This window comes from Neodothiora populina (genome assembly GCF_041146345.1).
Source record: "Neodothiora populina strain CPC 39397 chromosome Unknown canker_contig_11, whole genome shotgun sequence".
Lineage (NCBI taxonomy): Eukaryota > Fungi > Ascomycota > Dothideomycetes > Dothideales > Dothioraceae > Neodothiora > Neodothiora populina.
The window spans coordinates 572,883-589,125 of record NW_027191410.1 but is presented as its reverse complement, the minus strand read 5'-3'; the positions used below and the strand labels follow the sequence as shown (position 1 = coordinate 589,125).

The window sequence follows — 16,243 nt, the reverse complement described above, 5'->3', positions numbered from 1 at the left end:
GGGATTGGAGGCGCAGCTTTGTTGGTCCTGCATGAAGAAGGGCATAACTGCAAATTACCAGCTCCCCAGGATTGATCGACATGGCTGAGCACCAGCGACTTGCTAAGCGTAGGGTACTATATCGGTCTAAGAGAACGTCCAAGCCCGCCTTGAGCTGTATAGTACAGTATGCCCACCGCAGGAGTTCAAGGCGTTCAAGGCGTTCTGCTACACGCATACCCGACCTAAAGCTTATCGAAAATAGTAAATTTGTCGAAGACTTGAAAATATGATCTGTCCGGATTGCCAATGCGAACCCGGGACCGGAGCATCCGAGCCCCGGTTTTTAAGCATAGCCAAGTACCGTGCGACGTCACATTGGGAATGTATGTTTTGAAAGCATTTCGTATGTCTCCCGACTCAGCCGGCGGTGCTCCGAGAGAATCTCCGTTTTGTATCGAAACATATATACTCCCCTCTTCGCCTCTGGGCGTGGTTGCGAGTGCATATCATTTTTCACGATTTACCCCACATACTTTTTGCCATGAAGAGCCCGTCGATCTTGGCCGGTCTCATCTCGACCGCAGCCGGTAAGTGCAGAACCACATCAACACATCTAAAGCTGGCCGCTGAGACTTCGAAGCATCTGTTGTGATCCGTAATCCTACTGTCGAAGAAGCTGCTGCAGAAGGTCTTGCGTTGGCTCTGCCGAGACGTGCTCTGCCTAACGCGCCGAATGGCTACACCCCTGAAGCTGTAGACTGTCCGGCTGTCCGACCCACGATCCGTAATGCGACTGGACTGTCGTCCAATGAAACGGAATGGCTGCAGCTTAGAAGGAATTATACAGTCAATCCCATGAAGACGCTGCTTGCACGTTTGAACATTACAGGGTTGGATACCGACGCCTACATTGACAGCGCTGCAAACAACGTCAGTGCGTTGCCTAACATTGCTATCGCCGTATCGGGTGGAGGATACCGAGCTTTGATGAACGCTGCAGGTGCTGTTGCCGCATTCGATGACCGATCTGCAAACTCTACTAGTCCAGGACAGCTGGGTGGTCTGCTTCAATCTTCGACGTACCTAGCAGGTCTTTCTGGTGGATCATGGATGGTTGGAAGTCTGTTCACGAACAACTTCACTTCCGTGCAAAATATCCTCGACCTAGACAACAGTTCTAGCGGTGCACTCTGGCAGTTTGGAAACTCGATCTTGGAAGGACCCGATGCCGGCTCTATTCAGCTGCTCGACTCGGCCGAGTACTACAAGGCCATTTATGATGATGTGCAAGGCAAGAACGACGCAGGCTACAACACTACCATCACCGACTACTGGGGACGTGCTCTGTCTTACCAGCTGGTGAATGCCAGCAATGGTGGCCCTGCGTACACCTTCTCATCCATTGCCCTCCAGGACTGGTTCACGTCCGGAAGTGTTCCTATGCCCTTGTTCACAACCGATGGTCGCCAGCCTGGCGAGTTGGTCGTGGACGGCAACGCGACAGTGTACGAGGTCAACCCCTGGGAACTAGGTACTTTCGATCCTACCACCTACGGTTTTGTTCCTATCGAATATCTCGGCACCAATTTCACTGCCGGTGAGGTTGTTGGAAACCAGCAATGTGTGCGCGGGTTTGACAACGTCGGCTTCATCATGGGAACTTCCAGCTCCCTTTTTAACCAAGCCTTCCTATCAATCAACGGATCCACCGGCATCCTGAACACCGTCCTTACTAACATCCTTGCCGACATTGGCGAAGATGATGACGATATCGCCGACTATCCCAATCCATTCTACCACTTCAACAACGCCACTAATCCCGTCGCCAACATCGATCAGCTGACTCTTGTCGATGGTGGCGAGGATCTTCAGAACATCCCTCTCCACCCCCTGATTCAACCTGTTCGTCATGTGGATGTTATCTTTGCCGTCGATTCTTCCGCAGACACGGTCGCTCCGTACGCTGCGAGCTGGCCAAACGGCACCGCTCTTGTTGCCACTTACGCCCGCACGTTCCTTGACATTGCCAACGGAACCTCTTTCCCCTCCGTCCCGGACCAGAACACCTTTGTCAACCTTGGCCTGAACAACCGACCCACCATGTTCGGCTGCGACCCTGGAAACACGACCTCGACCACCCCTCTCATTGTCTACCTTCCCAACGCACCTTACTCTTACCAGAGCAACGTCAGCACTTACGACCTCGAGTACGAGGACGCAGAGCGCAACTTCATCATCAACAACGGCTGGGACGTAGCGACCCAAGGCAACTCGACCATCGACCCCATGTGGCCCACCTGCGTTGGATGCGCCATCCTCAGCCGCTCGCTGAACCGCACCAACACCCCGGTCCCAGATGTCTGCACTCAGTGCTTCAACACGTACTGCTGGGACGGAACCATCAACTCGACCCGTCCCGCTGATTACTCGCCTGACTTCAAGGTCGCTGCCATCAACGTCACCAGCGCGGCTTCGGGTCTGGCTTTCGGATCTGCGGATTCCACGAGATCCACGATGACGCTCGTGGCCGCGCTCGCTGTCGCTGCTTGGCAGGTGCTTTAGATTTGTTATAATGTTTCGTTTCATTTCAGCCTTCAATCTATGTCATCAGATCTGTCTTGATCAGACGAAACTCCCATGGGGTTATCAGCGGAGGGAGGAGGGGGCAGGTGGAATCATATGGGAAACCTGGAACATAGGGATTTGATTTATACTCAATATTCAAAGAGGTGGGGTCGGGCATAGGTGGTGTCTTGTTTGTTTTGGGTGTAATTAGGCAAGGGCAGCTTTCATTCTATATCCAATCTAGATCTTTTTCCTAGATCTTTTTCCTTGAACAATGTGGAAGTAAACAAGCCAGAAAAACCCCGAGATAGTCTGTGATCCGAATAGGAAAAGTCATCTTATTGGATATTTCTACTCTCTCACTCCGTCCTTGATGGATACTATTCGTCGCATGGCGAACAGATATGGCCTTGTCGTGGCCTTCGCAGGCTGTATGACAGACTTTCGCAATACTCACCACTCTAAAGTTTCAACCAGAGATGATGCAATGAGGAAAAAGAGAAGGTCTAATCATCGAGTTCCTCAAATCGCCCCTCGTCCATAGCTTGCTGTACAGGGTTCTTGACGTCGACCACGCCCGTCGCTCGCAGCCTGTTCTCACACTTTAGTCGTCTTTTCTTGCTACTACTATTACGCAAACTATGATGCATTCGATCCCGAACCAGAAATAGACACAACAATATTTGCGAGGAAAGGCAAGGAACAACATACCTCTCGAATAAAACGAATAATCGCTCGGCCTCGCGCTCTTTTTCTTCTTGAGTCATCTCGGGCAGATCGTCGACTGGCTCAGCAGCTCTTCGCTGGCCTGTGATGGGATTGATGTCGTCGTCGCTATCGTCGTTGATCTCGGTGACATTGCTACTGGTGGTGGTGCCAGACGCGCTGCCGTTCTGCATTGCGCTTTGTGGCACATCGATGTTGTTCGAGGCGAGGAATCCCGCCGCATAGCCGTAGCCGATATTGTGGATGAATTTCGTGGCGTCGCTGTCTGATAGCTCGAAGAGCAGAGTCGAAATGTTCTGGTGGAGTTGTAGTAGAGATGCAGAAGCGGACAGGCGTAGTAGACGCGAGGGCAGGCTGTCGTCTTTGCCGAGTGGTTGTGAACGGGCCGAGTCGTCGGGGAGGAGGCGGGCTTGCATGGTCTGCTTGTTCTCTTGGGAAGCGGCGGTGTAGAATTTTCGTAGGAGGGTCACAAGAGGCATTGCAGCTTTGTCGAGTTCGCGCTCAGGGTAGTTCGTCACGCAACTTTCTAGTAAACCCAACAGGCGCTCCGTATAGGCGTGGTTCGATGCGCATCTAGGAGGTATATCTAGGTTCATAAGTGCGTTCAGAATCAAATCCACTGGAGACTGCAGAGGTAGTGAGGGAAATTCTCTGCTCGTTAGGATGGTGAACAGATCCGCAACGCTATCGGCAAAGTTTTCTGCAAGCTCTGGGACCTTTGCCGTCACATTGAACAGCAGTTTCAGTGTCTCAGCAAGAGCCATGTCATCCATTGGATGTCTGGGTTCATTGGGATCCTCGAGCCTTCTTGCATGCGAGGCAATGTTCTGGAAGGAAGTTCAGCTCTTTTGTTAAGAGATAGGTACATTGAGAGCTGGTATACAGACCTTGCAGATGTTCTTTGCCAGCCCAAGATCTCGCACCAATACAGTCAGATCCACTGTTGTTCCATACGTCAGAAGGAAAATGATGCGTGAGAGGAGGAACTCGTCATCTCGGTCGTCTTTCTTTTGGCCTGTCAGTAAGGCATACAATATTCCTCGCTGAACCGCACTCACTGCTAGGCACTTGACTGCTTTCTCGGCATAACCTAGATCAAGGAAGACCTGCCTTGAGGGTTCTGACAGCAACATCGCATTCGCTAGACATCGCGAGGCTTCGTGAGCCACATCGAGGTCATTTTGATCGAACGCATATGTGCAAAGGAGGCTTATGCCCTGTCATAAATATTCAATCCTCAAGCCTCGAATAGGTACAAGTGAATTCGACTTACGTCTTCGGCAAAGATTGCCCCTGAATTGGAAGGCTGTCGGCCCAGCACCTTGAGTTTTTCAAGCGATACTTTTTGGTCTGACTGTATCAACACATGCTTGCAAGATTGACTGACGGGTCTCGCTTGCCTTGGGCAGATAAATCGTGTTTGGTGAGATCCGTGCGGAGTCGGGCTAGAAGACTATCCACTTCTTTGATTGCTATAGAGTATAAGCGAAGGATCAGAGCTGTAGACGAATGCGCATGACTGACCTTGCTGTGTACCAGGACTGGGCAATGACCGAGCAAGGAGAGACATCATAGTGTGATACCCTAAGCCAGAGGAGTTCCTGCAGATGGTTGTCTATAAGGTGTGGCAAGATAGGGTCGGAACAGGGTTAGAGAGACGGAAGGAGGTGAAGCTTAATTTATTGAGATATAGGCGATCTGCACAAGCATTGTTGTACTTGTATGAGTGGGAAAGCACGAATGAATATCTCATGTAGTTCAAGGCTGTGGACTTATGAGTCCAATATTACGATGACAAAGTATGATGGCTTTATATTTTCAGTGCAGTGATCTAAGTTCAATGGACAAGAATAGTCTAAAATTGTGTACGACTACTTCAATGTAAAGGACTGCAGGTTGTTCTATAGGTACCTTAAGGTAAAGTAGCTTTGGTCTCCGTACAGTACCTTAGGTAGAATGGCTGTCGGCGACCGCGGAGTTAAGTGCAAATAAGGCTCGGGCACTTTACGCGCCCTGAAAGTGCAGTCGCGTGTAGAAAGCGGAAAGAGCGTGTTGCGCGTTGTCTCAGCAGTAACTGCATTCACATATTCTTTTGTTCTCATCAGAACACTTTCACCTCTCACTATTACAAAAAGACTAAACAAAAAGACCAGAGGAGTTGAGGAACACCGGACGCTTTCCTTCTTCGGTTCAGCATGGGCGGATATCTCCAATTCACCATCTCCCAATTATAGTCGGCCCGTCCTGGTCATGGTCTCCAAACCCACCACCGGCGCAACCGCAAGCACCACAGCCTTCGAGCGTCTCACCAATCGACCACCCACTCCGCCCAAAGACCACCATGAGAACATAGACGAGGCCATCCGATTCCTGGAGTCAGACTTCCAAGCGGCCCCCAAGTTTCGAGACGAGCAGGAACCAATCACCTTAACTTCCTCGACAGCACGAGATCCACAAGAGCAAGCTCCCTCCTCGCCGCCCTCGTCATTGGAGAACAGTGTCAAGGACAGGCTGGGGAAGAAGGTCGAGTTCTCACCATGTGTCACTGCCCACAAGCCGAACACGTTTGATACACCACTCAAGGGCAATCCCTTGCTGATGAGGCTGGCCTTGAACAAGGACTCCAAACCGCTCAAATCTATCCTCAAATCCACCCCCAACAGGGACTCCCCTACTCCTGATAGCCTTGCTTCACCTGGTCCCGACTACTTCTCTGTCGCCACCGCGGATGCAACAGCAGGTGTTGAACCACCGAGCTTCGTCAATATGCTGGAATCCGTAGTCAAGCTGCTGGCTGCTCCTTCTCTAGCTATGCGGCTTGATGGTTATCGCACATTGAATGGCGCCCTGAAAGCGTATCATGATCTTCCTGATCCTCAGGCTCTCAAGGCCAAGATGGGCCTTCTGGTTCGATTCATGATTCGTGACATCTCTGCTTCAGCCTCGCCAAGTGCCTCGCCCACAAAGAACGATCCTGTCAGCTCAAGCATCGCAACTCAGGCGCTCAAGCTTGCGACCGCTATTCCGTTGATCCAGTCCCTGGAGGATTGCTATGACGAAGACTTTCAGAACTTTCTCCTGGACAAATCACTTGGTGTCGTCGCTCGCCCAGAAGTTAGCAAGATCATCGCAAACCACCACATGCACCTCCTCGCGGTGCAGAGGTTCTCCTCCAAGGTCGTCACTGCTGCCAAGGCTGAAAGACTCATCGCTGCTTTGGATACTATCCATGACCGCGTCACTGGCAACAGCGTCGTGGGAGCGCGGCTGGTCATATTCCAACGAATGCTCGAACAGACTCCTCTTGTCATGCTATCGACCATCAACGACTGGTTGCCACACATCTTCCACGGCTCACTCAGTAGCATCAAGGATATCCGCATGCGCGCAGTTGAAACCGGACTACAGGCTGGGCTTGCTCTGGGCACACATTACCAGGCAACGAAAGCGGTGACAGACCTGCTTGCTACTCCTACGGAGGGCGCTGACACGTATGGGGACTACTTGATAGCACGATTGACCGAGATGACCAACCAGAAAGACCTCGCGACACATGTTCCTCAGGTCTGGTCTATGGTGGTTCTTTTCTTCAGGAGCAACAAAAGCCGCCTGCCTCGCTGGGGATTGTTCAAGAAGTCGTGGCTGTTGATCATACAAAAGTGCATGAACTCGAGCGATCTGCAAGTCAAGTATCGTGCCAACCTGGCGTGGAACAGACTTATCTTTGTCATCTCTCCCGATAAGGAAACCATGACCTCCATGGACAGCATTGCGAAGATGCTCAAGATCCCCTTCGTTGTCGCTTTCGAGAAGAGAGACCGCGACAAGCAAGGAAGAGAGGCCCGACAGCTAGCTGTTTCGGGTTACTGTCACCTTCTCCATTACGCCTTGCGCCCGTCACAGAGCTTCGAAGAACTTGATATGTACTGGGACGAGTATGTCCATCAGGTCCTTGCGAAGCTATTCCGTTCATCTAACAAGGACACACTTCTTGCCTCGCGCATACTCAAAGCTCTTTTCAGTGGCACCTCGAGTGTTTGGAACGCGAACCTCGCCAATGAACCCACCGCAATGACCCCTGAACAACTACCACGCCTGGACCCCAAGTGGGTTCGATCCCGGACACAGAAGATACTGGATCTTATCACTCCCAATCTGATACTCGTCCTGGGCTCACCCGGCGAGGACAGTGGTATCCACAAGACTTGCTGGTCAGAGCTCCTGACCGCTATAGCTGAGGCCGGTAGTCAAGAAGTGAGGACATCCATGGAGCTTAGAGACGCCCTGGCTTGTCTTATGAATCTCTTCGGTCGGCTCTGGAAGGTGGCATCGAGAGACTTCGTGGAGCAGTTCCGTGGCATGTGGATCAAACGATTCGGGGAATTGGTTGTTCTATCCATCTCTAAGCTCGGAGCCCTACACTATAGCGAGGCCAATCTTGTCCGCAACGACACGGAAACTTTCGAAGCAGCCCCGACGCCCTCGCATCGGCCCTCCAAACATCATGCTGTGCTCCAGTCGCCAATTGCCTTTCTCTTTGGCCTCTTCAGTGATCCACCTGCCACTGTCAGTGCAGAATCAGACTATCTCCGAGTCGCTCAAACCCTGCTCCACGACACTTGTCAAGCCAAAGTCACCCGAAGGGCTCGTCTCAACTTACTACGCCATTGCTCAGAGGTCATGGCAAAGCATGTTGAATCAAATCCCGGGTTGACAACTCAAGCGAATCTCTGGGTAGTCTTGGCTCGAGAAGGTATAACCGCAATCTCGCAACCGGATGCAGATCAGGCAGGACAGGAGTCACAACATCTAGGCAATCAGATTCGGGATACTGTCCACATTCTGAAATTGGGTCTCAATGTGGCCAACGTTGATCATTCGTGCATACCTGTGTGGATGGAACTATACGAAACTGCAGTGAGTCTGTTGAGGAAGGAGGGAGGTGAAGGTGCTCTTGTGCTAGGTCTCATAGAACCAATCTCTGAGGCTATCATGAACGCAGCACAAAGGTTGCCAACGCCTGTTGTCGTACAACTGACGTCCTTGGTCGTTGTGAAGGCTTCATGGCCTCGTGGTCGTCAGGATATGGACGAAGGCCGGAAAGCACTGTGGAACACCGGCATCATTTCGTCGAAGCAGGCCATCTTCGAGCCGTACATCCACTTGCTGCGCCTCTGTAATCTGGCTTTGCAACAAGGGTACGAAGCGCTTGACGAGTGTCACACATTCATGGCTAGTCTCGCAGAGGACTTTGGCGGTTTTCTCAAAAGCAGCCCCGGGTCTCAATTGCATGCCACGCTACATAAGACGCAGCAAGGGTTAGCTTTAGTCATCGGCGATAAGGATCGACTGATTGTACAAAGTGAGGCCAGACTCCTCAACCTTTCCCTCAAGGTATGACCACGCGAATTTTAAGCAACATTGGACTAGAGAGCTCACAGATATTAGATTCTTTCCTTGTGGCAAAGTGTTGTCGCCGCACTCAAGCCATTGCCATCGAACGAGACCGTACTGAAAGCTCTGGATTTACTGATCGCTGCTGGTCTCAACAGTAGTCACCGCGCGATAGTCAACGTGACGGTGGATTACTGGAACGAGACCTTTGGCCAGCTCGATTCGCTTTCGTATCCGGCGAGGATAGAGCTAGCTCTCAGGCGCATTCAGCCACTGGTGGAACTAGACCTACCAACTTTTCCAAGGAGTGCCGCAGATCAGCCATCGCCGCTCAGGGACTTTGTTGATTCTCAATCGACTGGGAAAGTTGAACTCATGGTGACACCAAGTGGACGGAAGGGCAAGTCGAGCAAGCAGGGGTTCAATCGGGACATCATCTTTCCCGCTTCTAAAGGCACACCTACACATGGTACACGGCCGGAAGCACATGACGGCTCGTCTACACCGCGGCAACGAAGATTCGGGGCTCAGCAGAAGGCAAAACTTCGTCACGATAATTCGCAGCTGGAGTTCACCGCTGTGCAAAGCTCATCTCCTGTGGACGCTCAGTTGGAAACGCAACTACTGACAGACCATCAGAAAGAAGTGCAGTCTCGTCAACGTTTTGAGATGTCCAACCTTTATCCCGACTTCTCGTCTAGTCCAGGTCAGAGATCCCCAGCTGCCGCTTCGCACATGCGTGTTTTGGATTTCTCTGCACGAAAGGTGGGCACAGACGGCTACAGAACACCTACTCTTCACAACGAGGAGCATGGACCAATGGATGACTATGTTGTTTCGTCGCCTACGCCAAGAGCTGCCCAGAAAATGCAAGGCAGAGATGCGGAGGCATACAGAGGTGACTCGCCACCGCCTGACGACGTTGCGGATAGCATCGACATTCCCTCCTCTCCTCCGCCCACATCTGAAGACCTGGAAGGTGCAACAATCAATGGGCAACCTGACAATGACTCGATTGATGCTCAGGAAGAAAGCGCCGAGCAATCCGAGGTAGTCGATGAACCTGAAGAAGAGGCTGAAATGCCGGCACTGGACGTCAAAGGTGACATGGACTACACCTCTGCAGAACCGGAGCAGCAGGCAGGATCCGAAAATGGCCAAGCCGGTACTACTGATACAAAAGAATCACATTTGCAACCTACAGACAAGAATGATGCCTTCGTTGTTTCGACTCACCCTTCGGGCAATGAACAAGACGTCGAAATTGCAGACACAAGGGAAAATGCAGACGACTCTGTGGAGAAACTCGGCCATGAGGGAAGCTCTTCTCCGATCCGATTCTCTGATAGCCCAGCCGAGCCTACCCTCGCGTCTGTAGAGGGTGTTATGGAGGACGCGGTAGAAGGAAAGCCAAGAGACGAAGTCGCCTCAGCAGACTTGCAGACCGGCAGCGTCGAAGACTCATTTTACGAATCCATGGCCGATGTTGCGTCCCGCTCGAGAACGCCTGAAAGACCCGGTGGTGATCCTGGGCAAGATGCAGGAGCTGCCTCAGAGACGCCGGCATCAAGTCAAAAGCGCAAGCGACGAAGCGAGAGTCAAAAGTCCACACCTGCGAAACGACGCAAGCAGTCTTCTCCTCTGAAACGTATCTTCTCTTGGGTGACGGGATCCCAGAACGATGAAGACATCGCAGAGTGCATTGTCGTTGCTAGTCAGCCAGAGCAATTTGCTGTGAGGAAGCCTGAGAAAGCGATCGAGGAGTCATCCGCACCAGCTTCTGCACCGCCTTCTATGTCAGTCCCTGACTTAGCTCCTGCACCGGTGGCTGAGCCAGCTGCTGTGCCTGAAGTAAGCGAGACCTCAGTTGCGCGGCGTACCAGGGGCAAGGCTATGAAATCCGATTTTCTTGACGCGATGGATTCGTCCCCGGCAGCGAGCACGCGATCAAAACTGAAGCGAAAGTCATCAGCATTGAGCAACGGAGGTGATGACACGGAAGCCGTAAGCACACCAAGACCCAGGAAAGCAGCAAGAATCACAAGAAGCAGATCGGGAAAGGCATCATCAGTGGAGCCAACAGATGCTTCCACTGACGATGCTACTGTTGAGGTACCCCGCACAGCTACGCGTACAGCAGAGGCTGTGGTGATACACTCGAGTCCTCGACCACAATCGCAAGAAGCCGTGGAAGAGTCGAGTAGAGAGGACAGAAGCGAAGATGCAGATTCGCAACTACGCACAGAGATCGAGGCGGCATCGCAGCAGCCAGAAAGAAAGATTGCTCAACCGAGAAGCATCATCGCGAGGCTCAGGTCGATCTTGGCCGACTGCAGAACACTTGTGCTCGGGTCTCAGGAGTACAGGGAACTGGACAATGTTTTGTTTGATGTCAGGAGGGAAGTGCACGAGGCGGCGATTCGCGGAGAAGAGGACTCTTGAGGTTTCTTGGAAGATGGTCTTGATTTGTTGTATAGTATATCATAGCGCTAGAAAAGGGCATAGGACTTACGGGTCAATATCTTAGATAGTAGTGAAGAGAGAGGGTAACGATCAAATGATGAATATCTAATGGCTTGTTTGAACTCACCTTGATTATCGATTCCATCTGCATAAATGCTTGCTTTGGGCATGACGAGGTTGGCCCTGTGTTTCACATTCAATGAAGCTTCACTTTGATCCCACTGAAGTCATTCGTACCTGAAGGTACCCCGCCATACAAATAACAGACTGACGCAGCCAGCAATTCCACCTGACTACAAACACCACACCCCCACCACACCACCCTGATCAGACCACTTTTTGTTACATTCATACCTTCCAATTTTCAACAATAAGGCTATCCCAAAGAAAAATTCTCACAGATACCAACCCCCAAAATGGTAGACAGAAGCAACCGCCCCTCGGCGCTGTCGGCCAGCAACACATCAGGCCCGCAGCCGTCGGTACAGTCGGACGGCGACAAAGTCACAGCCACGCTGCCGACAGGCGACTCGGTCGAGGTCCTGCTGTACGGAGCGACTGTGACTTCGTGGAAGAGCAGCCAAGGCAGAGAGAACCTGTGGTTGAGCTCCGAGGCGGACTTGACGGGCAAGAAGGCTGTCAGAGGTGGGATTCCGGTTGTCTTTCCTGTGAGTCCTGTTTTCCTTTCTCCGTCTTTTGGTTTCTTGTGGTTGTTTTGGGTGTGTAGCGATGCAAACGGTGGGACTTGATGGACTGAACGTTTCTCGTGTCTAGGTGTTCGGCCCGCCTCCCAAGAACCATGCCACTTCCAAACTGCCTCAGCATGGTTTCGGCCGCATCTCTCGCTGGGAATATCTGGGCAAATCGTCCTCCGAGTCTGGGGTCTTGTCTTCGTCTGCCAAAGAAGGCGACGACGCCGTCAGACTGGACTTTGGTCTCACCCCGGCGAACCTCAGTGAGGAGAGTAAGGCGGCTTGGCCTTATGACTTCAGTCTTCAGTACAGTGTTACCCTGGGCAAGGACGGTCTGCAGACCATGCTCAGCGTGCGCAACGAGGGCGACAAGCCGTTTGATTTCCAGATGTTGACGCATACTTATTTCGCCATTCCCGTAAGTTTTTTTCGTCTTCATTCGCACCAAAGCACAGTAGGGCTGACATGATCATTAGGATATCTCAAAGGTCACAATCACCGGCCTCTCAGGCGTCAAGTACACGGACAAAGTCCTCGACGGAACCGAACACGACTCGTCGACACCTAGTCTGAGAATCGAAGGTCAGGTCGACCGCGTCTACAAGTCGCTGCCGCAAGACACGACTTCGATCCTCGTGGACAACAAGCCTTACTTCGACGTCAAGCGCGATAACCTCAGCGACACTGTGGTGTGGAACCCTTGGAAAGAAGGCGCCGCGGCTATTGGCGACTACGCGCCCAAGGATGGATACAAGAAGATGGTGTGTGTCGAGGCCGGCGCCGTGAATGGATGGATCACACTCGAAGCTCAAGATGGGTTCGAGGCTGGCCAGATCCTCAAGTCTCATATTTGATTGGATGCGGGAGAGGAGTAGGCAACAGGCAGACAGACAGATACGGAGCGAAGCGGAACGAGAAAGACAGACATGAGTAGATGGTGGAAAAGTGCCCCTTTGTTCTTCTCGGAGACACTCAAACAGGATAATGAAATTGATGAATCTTTTCTGAACCCCATTTTCCTGCTCCGTTGGTGAAAGCATAGAAGAAACGAGGAAAGGAACTGACTTGGATGCGTGTGTAACAACCAGATCTAAGTAAGAGGAGAGAGATTCCAGGAAAAGAGACAGAAGAGATCGGCAAGAAAAGGGATGCTCCAGACAAATGGTTCTGGATGGGGCAGGAACGAGTACTAGACAGTACTAGACGTGAGATCTATATCTTAATGATGACGATGATGAATGAATACGCTTTTTGCATGTATCTACAGAACACCGCCAACTCCCTTGGACACCATACCTTTTTCTTGTTGATGGACACCATGAGCTATAAGATAGAGAGACCGAATAAGCAACAAGTGCGACGGCAAAGCGCTGCCCATCTCTATAGTTTATGAAACGTAGAAACAAAAGGGGAAGGAACGCCACAAATGCCACAGAAAAGAACATGCAGAGAAAGAACAAGATCTGCTCGTCTACATCCTCCTGAACACATTACCGGACGCACTCCTACGCTCCTTGCCTCTCGAGACGGAACGTCCGTTATCCCCATTTCCACCCACACTACCGCCATCTCTCCTCTCGAACTTTCGTTTCTGAGTTGCAGCAGGCGCGAAAGAGATCTCCTTTTCGCCAACCACGCCGCCCTTCCGGACTCTCTGCGCATCATTGTTTCTCTGCTGCGACAGCCCGGCAGCGAGAGAGCCAAACGAGCGATCTTTTCTGTTCTGCTGCTTGTTCGCCGAGGGATTCGACGACGACACGCGCATCTGTGGGCCGCGAGGACCGGAGCCTTGGGTTTTGTGGCCTGCTTTCTTGTAGGATGTCGAGGAGATGCGGTTTTTGTTGATTTCGTTTGCGTCCGACGACTTGAGGGTGCGTTGGCGTTGGCGGGCGGTGAGGTTCTCTTCGTCGTCGTCGTCGTCGTCGTCGTCTTCTGAAGAGGATTCCGAGTCGGAAGAGTGTTTCCGTGCGCGCCGGGTTTCGCGGTCCAGAGCGTCTTGCTCGACGGCTGTGAGGCCGCGCGGTTTGGTGGTCGATGAGGACGAGTGTTTGTCTTGGGGTATGGAGGAGGGGTTTTGGAGTGCGAACTCGTGCGAGTATTCGTCGATTTCAAAGTCTTCGTCTTGGAAGAGTTTGGAGAATCGAGGGTCGGCCATGAGGCCTTTTGTGGGCTTGTCTTCTGCCTCTTCTCCTTCTTCTTCTTCTTCTTCTTCGTCGGATCCCTTGGCTTGGCTGAGTTTGTCGTCTGCGTCTGCGTCTGCCATTTCTTCGTCTTGATCCTGCGTGGGTTCGTCTCCGCCTTGTCGCAACACGCGGCGTGCCTTTCTCTGCTCGTTGGCTTCTTCCCGCGCCGCCATCTTCTCGGCCAGTTTGCGGTTGACCTTGACCTTGATGCCCTTCTTCGTGCCTCTGATGCGACTCTCGCGCTCCTTGTCGATCTTCTCTTGGATGCTCTTTGCGCGTGCCTGCTCGAACATCTCCGGGTTGCTGATGAGTCGGGCCTGCTCGTAGAGTTTCTGCGCGACAAAGTATCCGTGCATATAAGGACGCAGCAGCGAAGTCGTGCCGATGAGGTGGTCGAGATTGAGCTCGCGCAGCTGTTGCGTCGACAGGAACTTGAAGTTGTCGTAAACTGCTCCCGTCGCCGATGCGAGGCCGGACGAGTTGTAGGCGTTGGGGTCTTGAGCGTCCTCGGCCATTTCTTCGACGAGGTTGTCGAGGAAGGCGCACCACTTGGGCGCGGGTCCCAGTTGCGGGATGAAGAAAGCATGCTGCTGGCGGCCCTCGTTTGCGGTAAGCAACATGCCGGAGTCGGGACACCATTCCACGTGGTTCAGATCGACTGCAGGCTCGACCGACGTCCACGGGTCTCCCGTCTCTTTGTCCCATAACTTGATGATTCGCTTGTCGCTCGACATGATCTTCTCCGTCGACACGGCCGAGGCAGAACGGGTGGCGGGCGTCAGATACTTGAGGGTCTGGATAGGGTAGCCGTAGCCCTGATCTTTGGTGAGCAAAGGAATGGGCGAACGGAGATCGTAGAGCTGGACTATGCCATTCGAGTCACCAGTCGCCAGGTTGAGGCCGGAAGCGTGGAAGTCCATGGCGGTGATTTCGGATCGGGAGTCTGCGTCCAGGGAAGAAGCAAAGGCGTTCTGAGGTTGGCGAAGAAGACCGACTCTGCTGCGTGACCGACTGTCCCAGAACTCGACGGTGCCGACTGAGGTGCCGAAAGCCAGAAGATTGTGTGAATTCTCCGCCACTGCGGCCGTGTTGACGGATCCCACGTTGATTCCTCCCTGCAGAGCGCCACCGCCCATGCTGGAGAAGTCGTCACCTCCCACATCAATCTCGTAGCTCTTCATGAAGCGTCCCACCTCGAGGTTCAGACGGTAGACTTCTCCCATGCCGTCGGCGTTGACTCCAACCGCGGGCACGAGAGCCTCTGCATTCCTCCTGTTGAACTTGAGATCGCGTCCATAGCGGGGAATGCGCGCCGTGTAGTGCAGACCACCAGGGGTGTGGAACTCGAGAGAGCGGTCAGTCTGAAGGTGAAGAGACTTGGAGTAGTCTGAAGAGAGGAGGATGAAGGTGTCGTTGACGGTGTTGGTGTGGCGGGCGTAGGAGAGGGACAGATGCGGCAGGTAGTGGGTGTGGATCTGAGGCTTGTATGTTCCCGTGCTCATGACCCAGTTGCCGTCCTCGCTGACTCTGACACACTGGCTGGCCTCTTCGAATTCAAAGTCCTGCAGCAGTTCGATGCGGTTGGCGTATTCCACGTCTTGTTTCAGACTTCTCTTCCTCTTGCGAGCCAGCCATTCCGGTAGCGGACGAGCGGTCGACGAGCCGGATATCGTGTACACCGGCACCGTCGAGGCGTTGGTCAACTTCATCTTGGGATGTGATGAGAGATGAAAAGAACGAATGGATTGGATCAGATACCCAGGCAAACTAGATTTACTGCTGACATTTCTTGGGAAAAAAGTCATTGGATTTCCGATGCACAGGCCACTTGATTCGCGTTCCCCGCATCGCGCTAGTCTCCCCGCAGACCCTGCACAAGTATCAATTAGGATGTTGTTCGTCTCCGTGTCGAATATCCAGTCGTTATTCGCGTTTCCTTGTACAACCTACCTTAGTCATGACATGTTTACGTATCATATCGGAGCGATGCTGGAGTCTGCACACTAGCCGAGACTCAGTCCGCCGCTCTCGACTGTTTGTTTCTCAACCAAGGTACTAGACGAGGCAGGGGAGAAGAACACTACAGTACTGGTAAAGCTCCTTTGGACTACCTTGGGTATCGTACCTTTGGCTTTTACCTAGGTACACATCAAGGCGTCCCACCAACTCATGGAGCAGCTCATCGTTATGGAGAAGCGTGTCGGATGATTTGTATTCGGGGTGAAGACACAGCGACAG

At 52.5% G+C, this 16,243-nt stretch overlaps 5 protein-coding genes across 5 annotated transcripts; 3 read left to right on the top strand and 2 right to left on the bottom strand.

Moving 5' to 3' along the window:
• Positions 1–523: 523 nt before the first annotated feature.
• On the top strand, positions 524–2,544 carry AAFC00_000516 (uncharacterized protein; the record flags this gene model as incomplete). Its single annotated transcript, XM_069344983.1, has 2 exons — positions 524–569; positions 623–2,544. 2 exons carry the CDS (start codon positions 524–526, stop codon positions 2,542–2,544), a joined length of 1,968 nt encoding a protein of 655 aa, XP_069200356.1.
• A 509-nt stretch (positions 2,545–3,053) lies between these two features.
• On the bottom strand, positions 3,054–4,846 carry AAFC00_000515 (uncharacterized protein; the record flags this gene model as incomplete). Its single annotated transcript, XM_069344971.1, has 7 exons — positions 3,054–3,138; positions 3,259–4,100; positions 4,161–4,280; positions 4,332–4,490; positions 4,547–4,623; positions 4,674–4,745; positions 4,798–4,846. 7 exons carry the CDS (start codon positions 4,844–4,846, stop codon positions 3,054–3,056), a joined length of 1,404 nt encoding a protein of 467 aa, XP_069200355.1.
• Positions 4,847–5,523: 677 nt separating this feature from the next.
• AAFC00_000514 (uncharacterized protein) lies at positions 5,524–11,109 on the top strand (the record flags this gene model as incomplete). The annotated part of the gene is made up of 2 exons (XM_069344959.1): positions 5,524–8,667; positions 8,722–11,109. The coding sequence occupies 2 exons, from the start codon at positions 5,524–5,526 to the stop codon at positions 11,107–11,109; spliced, it is 5,532 nt and encodes a 1,843-aa protein (XP_069200354.1).
• Positions 11,110–11,546: 437 nt separating this feature from the next.
• Positions 11,547–12,676, top strand: AAFC00_000513 (uncharacterized protein; the record flags this gene model as incomplete). Its single annotated transcript, XM_069344946.1, has 3 exons — positions 11,547–11,798; positions 11,905–12,240; positions 12,299–12,676. 3 exons carry the CDS (start codon positions 11,547–11,549, stop codon positions 12,674–12,676), a joined length of 966 nt encoding a protein of 321 aa, XP_069200353.1.
• Positions 12,677–13,293: 617 nt separating this feature from the next.
• AAFC00_000512 (uncharacterized protein) lies at positions 13,294–15,714 on the bottom strand (the record flags this gene model as incomplete). The annotated part of the gene is made up of 1 exon (XM_069344936.1): positions 13,294–15,714. One exon carries the CDS (start codon positions 15,712–15,714, stop codon positions 13,294–13,296), a length of 2,421 nt encoding a protein of 806 aa, XP_069200352.1.
• Between the last annotated feature and the right edge of the window lie 529 nt (positions 15,715–16,243).